This window comes from Erythrolamprus reginae, chromosome Z (genome assembly GCF_031021105.1).
Source record: "Erythrolamprus reginae isolate rEryReg1 chromosome Z, rEryReg1.hap1, whole genome shotgun sequence".
Classification (NCBI taxonomy): Eukaryota; Metazoa; Chordata; class Lepidosauria; order Squamata; family Dipsadidae; genus Erythrolamprus; species Erythrolamprus reginae.
Genome location: NC_091963.1, coordinates 48,567,236 through 48,580,489, shown reverse-complemented (window position 1 = coordinate 48,580,489; position 13,254 = coordinate 48,567,236). Strand labels below are relative to the sequence as shown.

General features: G+C 40.7%; 1 protein-coding gene across 2 annotated transcripts in view; it reads left to right on the top strand.

Annotated features, from left to right (window-relative positions):
* The first annotated feature begins 10,309 nt into the window (after positions 1–10,309).
* Positions 10,310–13,254, top strand: part of DAZL (deleted in azoospermia like) — a 52,259-nt gene continuing 49,314 nt past the window's right edge. Inside the window, exons 1-4 of one of the 2 annotated variants that reach the window (XM_070728965.1) lie at positions 10,310–10,518; positions 12,000–12,134; positions 12,478–12,569; positions 13,169–13,220. In XM_070728965.1, coding sequence (XP_070585066.1) covers positions 10,516–10,518; positions 12,000–12,134; positions 12,478–12,569; positions 13,169–13,220 — 282 coding nt within the window. In that variant the 5' untranslated portion in view covers positions 10,310–10,515. The remainder of the gene's footprint in view (positions 10,519–11,999; positions 12,135–12,477; positions 12,570–13,168; positions 13,221–13,254) is intronic. The other variant, XM_070728966.1, reaches the window with a different exon arrangement.

The window sequence follows — 13,254 nt, the reverse complement described above, 5'->3', positions numbered from 1 at the left end:
GAACAATGCCTCCCACTCCCAACCCCTCTAGCCGGCGCAGAAGGATACCATGGTCGATGGTATCGAAAGCTGCTGAGAGGTCAAGAAGCACCAGGACAAAGGATAAACCTCTGTCCCGGGCCCGCCAGAGATCATCCATCAATGGCAATAATATCAGCCACATGAGAAAGTATTACATTACTGAAAGAGTAGTGGATCCTTGGAATGAACTTCCATCAGACATGGCTGGTATACACACTGTAACCACAACCCAACCTGCAAGGGACATACACACATCCATCCCAAGACAAAAACCCAATAACTCGCACAAGAGCCAACCTGATGGACAACGAGGCCTCTCCCCCGCCACCCATCCACATTACTATTGTCCTATTGCAAGCTATGAGCTTAACATAAAAACTAAATATTAGAAATAATGCGCAGGGAGAAGGTCTAGATGGCGGAACTGCGATTTCCCCCTCCCTGAGGGTCCCCAAATTGCGGGGGGGGGGGAAGGAGGCAGCCTGGTCCCACTACCTCATATGGGGGGGACCCAATATAGTGAAGCCCCTGCTAGGGCTCTGCTCTTACATCCTACCCCCCCACCTCGTGGTGGCAGACAGCCGGGTAGCCAGGCCAAATATCATTCCATGACGCCATTGTGCCAGGCCACTGATCCGGCTCCCCATGTACCTTGAGATGGGATCCAAGGCCGCAGAGCCCAGTCATATGGTCCCTGCGTTACAGGCTGCGGAGCCCCACATGAGCTCCATTACCACCGCACCAGCTGGCAAGCCTGACCGACGATGCAATGTTTCAGAGCCCGGTGGTCTCCGTGATCCAAGCTGCGGAGCCCAGCCACATAGGCTCAGAAAATACTTTGGCACTGACAGGTCCAGCCGATGTTCAGGCCGTGGGGGCCAGCCGTGTGGCCTCCAGATTGTTTCCCCCACCGGCCTGTGCCTGCAAGACAGGCCAGCGACAACAACAGAAAAGGGGAGGCCGGCGGCATTCCATCCCCTTTATACTGGAGATGACGCCGGCCTCCCAGAAGTGCGTCATGCCCCCACAACAGTTGGGGGGGGCTGCGCACTAGGCACGCGTGCCGACAAACCCCCTACCACCTTGCTGCTGGGTCCTTAGTGCTCCCGCCATCACTGCAAACACCGGTGGTCTTAATGCGGCCAACGGTCCCTTCTTCCACTGAAAACAAGATTATATTGCAGAAGCTCTTTTGGCACATACAATAAAAGATGAATTCCATGTGTTCATCCTTTTACACTATCCAATTTATCAGGTATTTTAGGAGGTACCGAAACCAGGCATTATCACAAATATTTATGTTCTGGCATACTTACTAAATAAATCATGCTTCTTATTTGACAAATAATGAACAATAACATTAAATAGGAACAAATATAACATGATTGTAAAGTTTCATACAGAAGACATTCTTGTGATTTATCTGTTATTGCCTAGAGATTTGTTAATAAAGATGTTCTGTAGAATGGGGAAAGATTCAAAGATAAACAGAGACCATCGTAGGAGTGAAAATAGCCAATTTTATTCCAAGAGCAAATGCTCTTCGGAGAAAGACAGCATACAAATCTAATAAATTATTATTATAATTATTATTATTATTATCAAAAGCAGGGGCAGGCTACCATTCCTAGTCCTACCGGAATGGGCTAGGAACACACCCTGGCCCCTGCACGCCTGTGTGGCCTTAGATCTATACAAGGAGTACTACATGTCCCCTCCTTTTATTTCATTAAAATGTTGAAGTTGCTTTGCAGTCATGACTACCTGGGAGCACAGAAGAAATGAAGGAGTTGATTTTGAAGTGCAAAACTGGTTCCATAAAGCAGGAATACATTGAATAAAGCAACAGGTTGCTATCAATATAGCCAAAATAAAAATAAGATGCATAATGATTTGACTACAATAAGGCCAATCAGGAAGCCAATCAGTTAAAATAGACCAAGGGCTATTATAGTGAACATTGTTTTGAATAACATGATTAAGGTCTAAAAGCTGATCTTCAATGGTTTTTTAAAGATCTCTAAAAATAACTTTACAACCTTGATTTCCCTCCTGTTTTGGCTAGCAGGTGATACACGGCAAAATGAAGTTACATCTGGTCTTGATGTAATTCTAAAATTTTCTTGCTGCATTTAGAAACATAGAAACATAGAAGTCTGACGGCAGAAAAAGACCTCATGGTCCATCTAGTCTGCCCTTATACTATTTTCTGTATTTTATCTTAGGATGGATATATGTTTATCCCAGGCATGTTTAAATTCAGTTACTGTGGATTTATCTACCACATCTGCTGGAAGTTTGTTCCAAGGATCTACTACTCTTTCAGTAAAATAATATTTTCTCATGTTGCTTTTGATCTTTCCCCCAACTAACTTCAGATTGTGTCCCCTTGTTCTTGTGTTCACTTTCCTATTAAAAACACTTCCCTCCTGGACCTTATTTAACCCTTTAATATATTTAAATGTTTCGATCATGTCCCCCCTTTTCCTTCTGTCCTCCAGACTATACAGATTGAGTTCATTAAGTCTTTCCTGATACGTTTTATGCTTAAGACCTTCCACCATTCTTGTAGCCCGTCTTTGGACCCGTTCAATTTTGTCAATATCTTTTTGTAGGTGAGGTCTTCAGAACTGAACACAGTATTCCAAATGTGGTCTCACCAGCATTCTATATAGTGGGATCATAATCTCCCTCTTCCTGCTTGTTATACCTCTAGCTATGCAGCCAAGCATCCTACTTGCTTTCCCTACCGCCTGACTGCACTGTTCACCCATTTTGAGACTGTCAGAAATCACTACCCCTAAATCCTTTTCTTTTGAAGTATTTGCCAACACTGAACTGCCAATACAATACTCAGATTGAGGATTCCTTTTCCCCAAGTGCATTATTTTACATTTGGAAACATTAAACTGCAGTTTCCATTGCTTAGACCATTTATCTAGTAAAGCTAAATCATTTACCATATTACAGATGCCTCCAGGAATATCAACCCTATTGCACACTTTAGAGTCATCGGCAAACAGGCAAACCTTCCCTACCAAACCTTCCCCTATGTCACTCACAAATATATTAAAAAGAATAGGACCCAGAACAGAGCCTTGTGGCACACTGCTTGTAACCTGACTCTGCTCAGAATACTCGCCATTAACAATAACTCTCTGATGTCTACGCTTCAGCCAGCTGCAAATCCATTGAACTATCCAGGGATTAAGTCCAATCTTCACTAATTTCTTGAACAATGGCAGAAGTTGCATTTATTGATTTTTCTAAACAACATGTGAGGCCTAATACAGACCTGTGATTCTCTTGTGCTATTATATTAGGGTATGAACATAATGTCAGTAGTCCAATAACGGTTGATCCAATGGCCCTTCCCCATGAGGAACCCCCCAGACAGAGCAGTATCAGTGATCACTTCATCAGAACAGTAAGGGCCTAGGGAACCAGCAATGGAGGGGTAATAATGCCAGATTGATTTTAAAGGGACAACCTGAACAGGTAATGTAAGGTACCCAATTGCAGCACATTGGTATCTCCCAGGATGATAATTTGTGGCAATTCCATCAAAGAAAAACCACATATTAGGATTCTTTACCTGCCAGCCAAAATAGATGCTTCCTCCAAGAGCAGTGTAATTAGCATGGGAAATGTATGATACAAATAGACCGTTGAACTTACCTGAACGGTCTTCCTGATGCACTGCAAGGAGAGTCCAACATGGGTAATACTTCAGCCTTATTGGCAGAGACTGAGTTAAAATTAGCATAATAAATAGATCCCGCCCAGTGCCTACCCCAGTAGGTCAGTCAAAGAAAAAAATGAAGGAGTAGTGAAAATACAAATAACTCTTTATTAAACAACTTAACAACCAAGAAACTGTGACCCTGGGCCAAATGGCCGGATGGGTTTAGACTCTCCTTGCAGTGCATTGAGAAGACCGTTCGGGTAAGTTCAACGGTCCTTTTCCAATGCACTGCTGTGGAGAGTCCAACATGGGATATACCCAAGTTATGAAGACAGGGTGGGAACAGGCTGGACCAGGGGCGCATAGGTTTCGCACATCTGTTGCAGCACTCTTCGACCAAAAGCCGCTTCTGCGGACCTAAATCAGTCAAGTTGATAATGTTTGATGAAGGTATCTGGGACGGCCCAGGTAGCCGCCCAGCAAATGTCCTTTAGAGGGGCCTACTTAGCCCATGCTGCATATGTTGCCGCATTCCTCGTGGAGTGAGCCATGATTCCAGAGGGACAGGCAGGGATTAAGTCTCATACACTATGGTTATGCAGGACCTTACCCATCTATTAATTGTTTGAAGTGATACTTTAGCCCCCATGGATGATGGTAGAAAGGAAATGAAAAATGCTTCAGTTCTGCGTAAATGTGCAGTCCTGTGTATGTGTATCTTTAGAGCTCGTCTGACATTGAGTTTCTGCCAGTGTAGCTCCAGCAGTTGGGAACCATGCGCACAAAATCCGGAAGGATCAGATCTTGGGATCGATGGAAACCAGAGTTGACCTTCGGCAGAAAGGTGGGATCCAGACATAACACTACTCTGTCTGGTTGAAAGATACAGAGATCAGGACGAACAGAAAATGCTGACAGTTTGGATACCCTCCTGGCGGACATAATGGCCACCAAGAAGGCCGTCTTAAAGGTAATGAGTCTCAGAGGAATGTGTCTTAATGGTTCGAATGGGGGACCTGTTAGCGCCTGTAACGCCAGTGGAAGATCCCATGTGGGATACCTGTGTTGCACTGGTGGGCAAAGGTTGAATACCCCTCTAAGGAAGTCTCTGACCCACCGGTGTTGTGACATAGACCTCCACGGTTCCCATTTGAGTATACTGGAAAGAGCCGCTACATGCCTCCCTAATGTGTTGGAAGCAAGCCCTTTGTCAAGACCGGTCTTCGGGAAAGACAGGAGATTCACTACAGATGGAGAGCATGGATCTGCTTGTATGGTATTACAGAATTTACATTAGGCCATCCAAGTGGTCCGATAAATTCTGGTGGTGGTGGCCAGACGATGTGCAGCCTGAATTGTGGAGATTACCGTGTCCAGAATAGCAGCCTGCCTCATGCGATTCCCCTCAAATGCCAGACAGCTAGGTTCAACCACTGGGGGTCTGGGTGTAACACCAACCCCTGACTGAGGGAGACCTGATGGCTCGGGAGGAGACCGTCAAGTCCATGAGGTCCCCGAACCACGGGCGCCGAGGCCAATAGGGGGCCACTAAGATGACCTCCACTCTTTCTGAGATCAATTGTCTGTCAGGATGAGTATGTGTTCTCCCAGCACCTGGTTCTGGAATGCTTGTAGTGCCAGGAACACTGCTCTTAGGTCCAGGAAATTGATATTCACGCCTGTGAGGCCCTTGGGGGTCCACAGGCCTTGGACTACCTGTGAATTTGAGTGGGCACCCGAACCACTTGGCTCGCATCTGTGGTGATGATACTCTCCTGTTGCCTCAAAAAGGGAGAGCCCTGAAGCACCACCGCTGAACTCCACCACTTGAGGGAGTGTCTGACCTTCCCTGTCGGTGTAACGAGCCGAGTAGAGTGGCTTGTTCGTTGTTTCTAGAACGGCAGAAGGAACCACTGCAGTGGTCTGGTGTGGAGATGGGCCCAGGGCACAATGTTTATACAAGATATGAATGTCCCCGGCAATTGGGAAAGGAATGCTTAGAGACACTTGCTAGTTGCGTTGAAGATATCTCACCATATTCGGGAACTTCTCCCTGCAGTCTTCGAATAGATACACCTTGCCTGCCTGGGTATCTATCACCATGCCCAGATGTTGAAGACACGTGGTTGGGACCAGGTGACTCTTGGGAAAGTTCACTGTAAACCCATGTGACTGTAACACCTTGATCGTGAGGGAGAGATCTCTCTGGGCCTGCTCTGGGGATTTGAATAGAATAAGTACATCATCCAAATATGCCATGAGGTATATTGGACAAATTCTCAGATTGGCGGTAACTACATCCAGCAGCTTTGTGAAGGTTCTTGGCGCAAATGACAGGCTGAATGGCACTGCATGATATTGAAAATGTTGTTCTTCCAGGCAAAATCTGAGATACCTCTGATGATCCAGATGTACCGGGACACGGAGATAAGCCTCTTTGAGGTCGAGAGACATAAGCCAGTCCCTGCGCCTGATCAAAGCCAAAATGGTCTGCAATGAGTGCATTTTGAATCATTGATACTTTACATGGATGCTCAGTATCAACCGGTGCCCCCCCCCAAAAAGTCTTGGGTACTAAAGACTATAGAATAGTACCCCAGGCCCTGCTGATGTTGGGGGACCTTCTCGATTGCCCCAATTTCCATCAAGTGAGTGACTGCCTGAAATAGGAGGGCATGCTTCTGTGGACAGCGGGTCAAAGGACACTGGAGGAAATGGTGTGGAGGTGTGCACCACTTCTTACTTCTTTCCATCCAGAGAATTGTCCATTTATTGCCACCCTTTGCTTCCTACAATTTAGCCAGTTACCAACCCTATCCTCTAATTCTGTGGCTGAAGAGCTTTTTTAGCAGCCTTTGGTGAGGGACTTTGTCAAAAGCCTTTTGAAAGTCAAGATATACAATATCAATTGGGTCCCCTTTATCTATGCAATTATTTACACCTTCAAAGAATTCTAACAAGTTAGTAAGACATGATTTTTCCTTTGCAGAAACCATGTTGATTTTTTTTCAACAATGCCTGTTTTTCTATGTGCCCAGTAATTTTATCTTTAATCATGGTTTCCATCACTTTACCTGGAACTGAGGTTAAACTGACTGGTCTATAGTTTCCTGGATCACCTCGGGATCCTTTTTGGAAGATCGGGGTTACATTTGCCTCCCTCCAATCCTCAGGTACAGTGCCTCATCTTAGAGAAAGATTGTATATTTAACAAGAAGTTCAGCAATTTCGAACTTGAGTTCTTTGAGAACTCTAGGGTGGATGCCATCTGGACCCAGCGATTTGTTGACATTTAGTTTAGAGAGGCAGGAAAGAACATCTTCCTTGTTTATCTCTATCTGGTTTATCTCTATCTGGTTTAATTCTTCTAATTCCCTCCCTGGGAAAACTAATTCAGTGGCAGGCAAATGTTCTCTATCCTCCTCAGTGAAAACTGAGGCAAAGAAGTCATTTAGTCTCTCAGCAATCTCCTTGTCTTCTCTGATTATCCCCTTCTGACCATTGTCATTGAGTGGCCCAACTGTTTTTCTGGTTGGGTTCCTGCTTCTGATGTACTTAAAAAAGGTTTTGTTATTGTTTTTAATATTCTTTGCTATATGCTCCTCAAAATGTCTCTTGGCTTTCCTGACTATCGCCTTGCATTTGGTCTGCCAGAGTTAGTGATCCTTCCTGAAGGAAGAGCCTTCCATTTCTTAAATTAGTTTTTCTTCTTTCCAATAACCTCCTTTGCCTCATCCGTAAGCCATACTGGTATCCTCTTGGACTTTCCAGTCCTCTTTCTTCTTTTAGGAATGCATTTTAGTTGAGCCTGTTGTAACGTATTTTTAAACAGTTTCCAAGCATTTTGGAGGGATTTGACTTTTTTTTACTGCCCCTTTTAGTTTCTTCTTTACTATTTTCCTCATTTTGGCAAAATTCCCTCTGTGAAAGTTTAAGGTCTCTGTGTTAGTTTTCACTGGTTAAGTTGAAGGTTATTGTGTTGTGATCGCTGGTTCCTATGGACTCAGTTACAAAGACATCATCATCATCATCATCATCATTATTATTTATTAGATTTGTATGCCGCTCCTCTCCGCAGGCTTGAGGTGGCTCACAGCAGTAATAAAACAATATACAGTACCAAAGCACTGGGAAGCTCCCCTCCATTTGCCCGCTATCTACCTCCATTTCTTATTAGTATGTGTTTAGTGTAATTAGTACACAAATTACTTTTTTTTTTTAAAGAAAGATATTTAACTTCTTATTCTAGATATCGATGATTTTTTGATGGTTTTGATAAGGTTGATAGTTTTATTCCCTTACTCACATCTATTGATTAAAAAATAATAATATACCACAGCTTTTTAGGTTGTTCAAATTTTTGTTTTGGTCTTAGTTCACTTTTTGGATTTGTTTTCTTTCTATTTTTATTTATTTTATTTATTTATTTATTCTTTGTCCAATATACAATACATATGAGAGAGAATATACATTAGGAATATATATATAAAGATAGGAAGTAAAAAGAAGGGAAGTGGATAGGAAGAGAATATGTATAGAGGAGAGAATATATAAGATAAAAGAGATAAGAAAAGAGAATTGGACAGGGGACGATAGGCACATCAGTGCACTTATATACGCCCCTTACTGGCCTCTGAGGAATCGGGAGAGGTCAATCGTGGAGAGTTTAATGGAGAAGTGTAGGGGATTGGGGGTTTGTTTAGAACCCTTTTTGTGGCTGCTAAAAAAAAGCTGAATTAGTAATTAAACAAGAAACTCACCCCACAAACTTACCAGGGCTCAGCAGGTATTCTTCCCACTTTATTTTCTGTTCTGGGAGATGCTTGATTTACTTAAGTCAGTGCTTCTCACCCCCCCCCCCCAAATAGAAGCTTTAGTTGAACAACCATTTCACAGGGATGCCTAAGACCATGGGAAAAGGCAAATTTCCCATGGGGTTAGGAACTAAAGCTTCTATTCTGGCTTATTGGAACATATTACATTACAATCAATCAGCTATTTACAGCTGGAGTGTCCCTGACCTTCCTGTAAATCAGCTTTAAGCTGTATTGGGAAAACTGGTGCTAGACTTATGGTTGGGGATCACCACAACATGAGAAACTGTATTAAGGGGTCATGACATTAGAAAGGTTGAGATTCAAAAGTAAGTTTCTGAGATGTTCTTGATATATGGCAGCGTTATTCTCTGCTGATCAGGTTGTCCAGAAAAAAATCTTATTAACAGTAATTAATGAAATATTTAACTAGTAATCCTTTACAAGTACGGTAATACTTATCTACCCATAAAATATTGTAATTATTTTAATATACTGTTGTACGTATGCAATGTATTTTAATCCCTTTCTATGGGTAATTATTTTAAAACTGTCGGTAAAACTTTCCACAAAAACATTTTAAAACTTTAAAACCTCATCAGTTTTTTGAACACCTACAGTAAAAAAAAAATTGACCCCCCCCCAGTAGAATAGCTTTAATTCAGATGCAGTACTATGATTGTAACAGCTTTAGTAGCAATACATTATACATAAATCTGTGTAAAACTTTTTAAACAGTCAAAGAATTTAGCAGATCCATATAATGGAATTATTTTTAAAAATCAAGATATCTTTTTTACATGGTGTTGTGCTCCCCTAGACTATAATTAAAGTTGAAACAGAATTATAAATGCACTTCTTACAGCTACCATGATATAGATTGTCCTGAATTTTTATGATTCTTAAAAGGGATACACACATTTTTTGTGCAATGGATGCTAAATCACAGAATCAATTATATTTATATTCTTGTGTAGAAATATTGTATGTATGTTTGCGTAGTAAACTTGTGGGAAGTATTTCCAAAAGTAAATTAGGATTCCATTATTTTATATGATAAAAGTACAAAACAAAAAGACATGTGGAATATATTCATCATTACTGTGGAAGGATACAAATAAATACCTAATTAAAATAATTTTAACCTTCCTGGATCTGACTACTGAGAACGATAAAAATATCAAAAATATTGATCATTTCAGTACTGCTAAGAATGGAAGGTAAGTACTGTACTACTTTCATCTCAGGAGGTTTATAATAAACTTAAATGGAAAGATTAAAATGGTCGCACAATCAAGAACTCTTTTAAACTAAGGAGTAATAAAAAAACCCACTCTCATTGCTTGGATTTCAACAAGGCACCCACAAGCCAATACATGAAAGCCAATTCTAAGCACCAGGCTAGAAACAGGGAGACTGCGAGTTCTAGTCCAGCCTTAGGCATGAACTTTAGGTCACTCTTTCACAACCGGATTCAGCTGACAGGGTTGTTGTTGCTATGGGGGAAATAGGACGAAGAAAGCGTATTAAAAATGAATAAAATAAACCAAGATGTACCTCAGCAGAAGTTGGAGGGGGGGAGGAGAGCCAACCACATAAAATTATTATTTAACAAATCATGATGTTAACATGATGTTAGAGCTATGAAGGCTAGCACCAATGGCTTAATAAAATAACCAAACATCTTAATGGGATTAAAAACTAATGCGAGTGTGAGAAAAGCCATGGCCCAAAGAATTTCCCCTCCCTTTTCGCCCCCCCCCTTCGTTTAAAGACAGCTCTCATCCACGCCCGAAGCTCTGGGTGTGGCAAAGCCTTGGCCGCTCACCTCGGGGCGGGGTCTGAGCAACTTTCTGATAAGCGTCGGCTTAGGAGGCGCGCAGGTCGTGTTTTCGGGGGGAAGGGTGGGGTTTTTGTTGGGTTATTACTTTAAAACGGGAAACACCCGTCTTAGTTATTGTTAGCGGGAAAGGCTTTGCTCTGACGTGCAGTAAGATGGTAAGTTCAAGGAGGTCGTCGTACTCCATTCGAGCAAGGATTAGCTTTTCCGTGATACAACTCTTGTTGGGTTTTACGTGGGGGGGATAGTGAGAGTAAACGAGTGAAATTTGGCATACAGGATGCCCAAACCAGAAGAAAGGGTTTTGTAAAAAACAAACTTAAAAAGCCACTTGCCCACGAAGATTTCTATGCAGGTTGTTCAAATGAACAGGACTGAAGGCCTAGGTCAAGCCTGGGCGTTGTGAAGAAGACAACAAAAAGGCGGGAAGTGGCTGCCTCGCCGTCCTTCGAAGTGGAGGCATGCAAAAGATGTGTAGAGATGGTAGGCTACGTCGATCGGCACAGGAAGGCCAAACGAAAATTAAGCACAGATGCTTCTGAGGTGGAGGCGCGATCACCATTTTGTCGCCGCGTGGTAGTCAACGATCGATTTATGCTCACTACGAGTCGTTGTGGCCGATCGCGCTAAACTACAGTTGTAAAAAGCCCCCGCCCACCTGCCTGGGGGTATTTTATGGAGGGAGAGCGCATTCTTAATTCTCGTTAATATATTTTACGGGTGTGAAATTCTTAACTGGGCTAACAAAAACTCTATAAATAAGTAGTTTCAGAGGTACGATTAGTGCGATTGGTTTGGTTTATCTCAGAGTAAGTCTACAGAATAGATTGATCTCAGATGTTGAATCCGTCAATAGTGTTGGAAGTTTGGAGTGGAAAAATAACGGCCGCCTTTTCACTACGTTAACTGCAATCTGGCAAAGGCTCAATCCCTAAAAGAATTAATAATTTACGAATTCAGCTTCTCCATTGGTTTTTTTTGCCTTGAGTTTGATGTGTGTGTGTGTGTGTGTGTGTGTGTGTGTATGGCAAAAAATCCCAATGGAGAAGTTGAATTCATAAATACATCAAACTATATATATATACATATATATATATATATATATATAGAGAGAGAGAGAGAGAGCGAGAGAGAGCATGTATCAAGTAATCCATATTTAAGATGTTTTTGTAAGTTTTGTGTTTACTGAGATTGTATCAGAAGCCAATCCAAATATATTTGGTTAACTTGTTTTGAATTGCAATTCATATAGTCTTTCAACATAGCCCAAGTTCAACACCATTCTCTTTAAGAGGATGCTTCTGGCCAGCTGATTGGTAGGTTGTTATTTGCAAATACTGGTAGTTTAAAAGCATTCATATAAAAAATTGCTACAGTAAATTTAATTCCAGTGGCCAAATTCCTGATATCAATTCAAACTATCTTTTAAATTGTTGCAATTGAGCAATTTATCTTGAAACCGAAAATACTCCAATAATTTTAGAGAAATGTAGAACAAGGATCCTCTACTTTTGACCAGTGGAATATATGCTTGGTTATCTATCATTATTTGTGTTACATTTTATATACACAAGGAATATTTTCTAGATTTAATAGTGTTTAAGAAGGATTTTAAAAAAAAAACAAATTTGTTTTGTAGTCTTCAAATCAGGACTCTCAAAATACAAATATTCCACGGGAAGAAAACGGTCAGTTGGCTAGTAGTCAAGGATATGTTCTGCCTGAAGGAAAAATCATGCCAAATACGATTTTTGTGGGTGGAATAGATATAAGGGTATGTATTTATTTCATAATATGATTTCAGTTTCTTATGTCTTACATTTTTACAAAAGCTTTTGAGAAGTTGAATTCTGCACAATGAAGATTGCAATCCTAAGTGAAAATAAACCCATCATCCATATCATATATGAATTGTAAAAAGAAGTATTGAATCCAAAGTTTTCAGTGGAAGTTTCATATGTTCTCTTTTAAAATGTTCTTAGACTATATTGGAAGTATTGTTGTTTAATAAGTAATTAGATAGTTATTTGGATTTTTAAAAAAAATTATCAGTATTTTACTACAAGGCCTTTACCTTCAAATAATATTTAATTTGCCTTTATATAATTTATCTCTAGATGGATGAGACAGAAATTCGGGGCTTTTTTACACGATATGGCACTGTTAAAGAAGTGAAAATAATCACTGACAGAACTGGTGTATCTAAAGGGTAAGTTGGCTGGTTTGGATGGCATTGGTGATAAATAATTGTGAAGTTGTTAAGTAGCTACAGTACTTAGATCAAACACTACTGGTTTTCAAAGATTAACTGGTAATGAAGTGTATTAATGAATAGAATTAAAACTTTGTAAACTGAACTCCAAGTTTCAAGCATAAACTGAAATTGTGCAGTATTGCTCTTAGTTTTAATTAGACATTCCTTTGTCGTTATGTTTAATTATAATGTTACTTTATTGTGCATTATTTTAATCTTTATTGTAGAATCATAGGATATAAACTTAGGATATAAGTTTTTAAAACAGATTAATAATAGATAATATCACCAGAAACAGAACCACAGAGGTTAAAAGTTTTACCTTCAGTTTCCTTTGCATTAAAAACAGTCATGGTCATCTAGTTTGAGAAGTGCATAAAATTTCCCTTGAAGATGGAGGGATATAAACATTCTCATTAATTTGATCCCCTTGTCTCTATGATATTTGGTTTCTTACTTTTCTGAATGCAGCCATTTTAATGCAAAGCATTGAATTACATAGTGGGATATTAATTCAAATGGAATGTTGATATATTTTTGATTTATCTTTGTAGATATGGATTTGTATCATTTTTGGACAACGTAGATGTACAGAAAATAGTAGAAGTAAGTTGTTAATTTGGGTCTACATGGAATAATT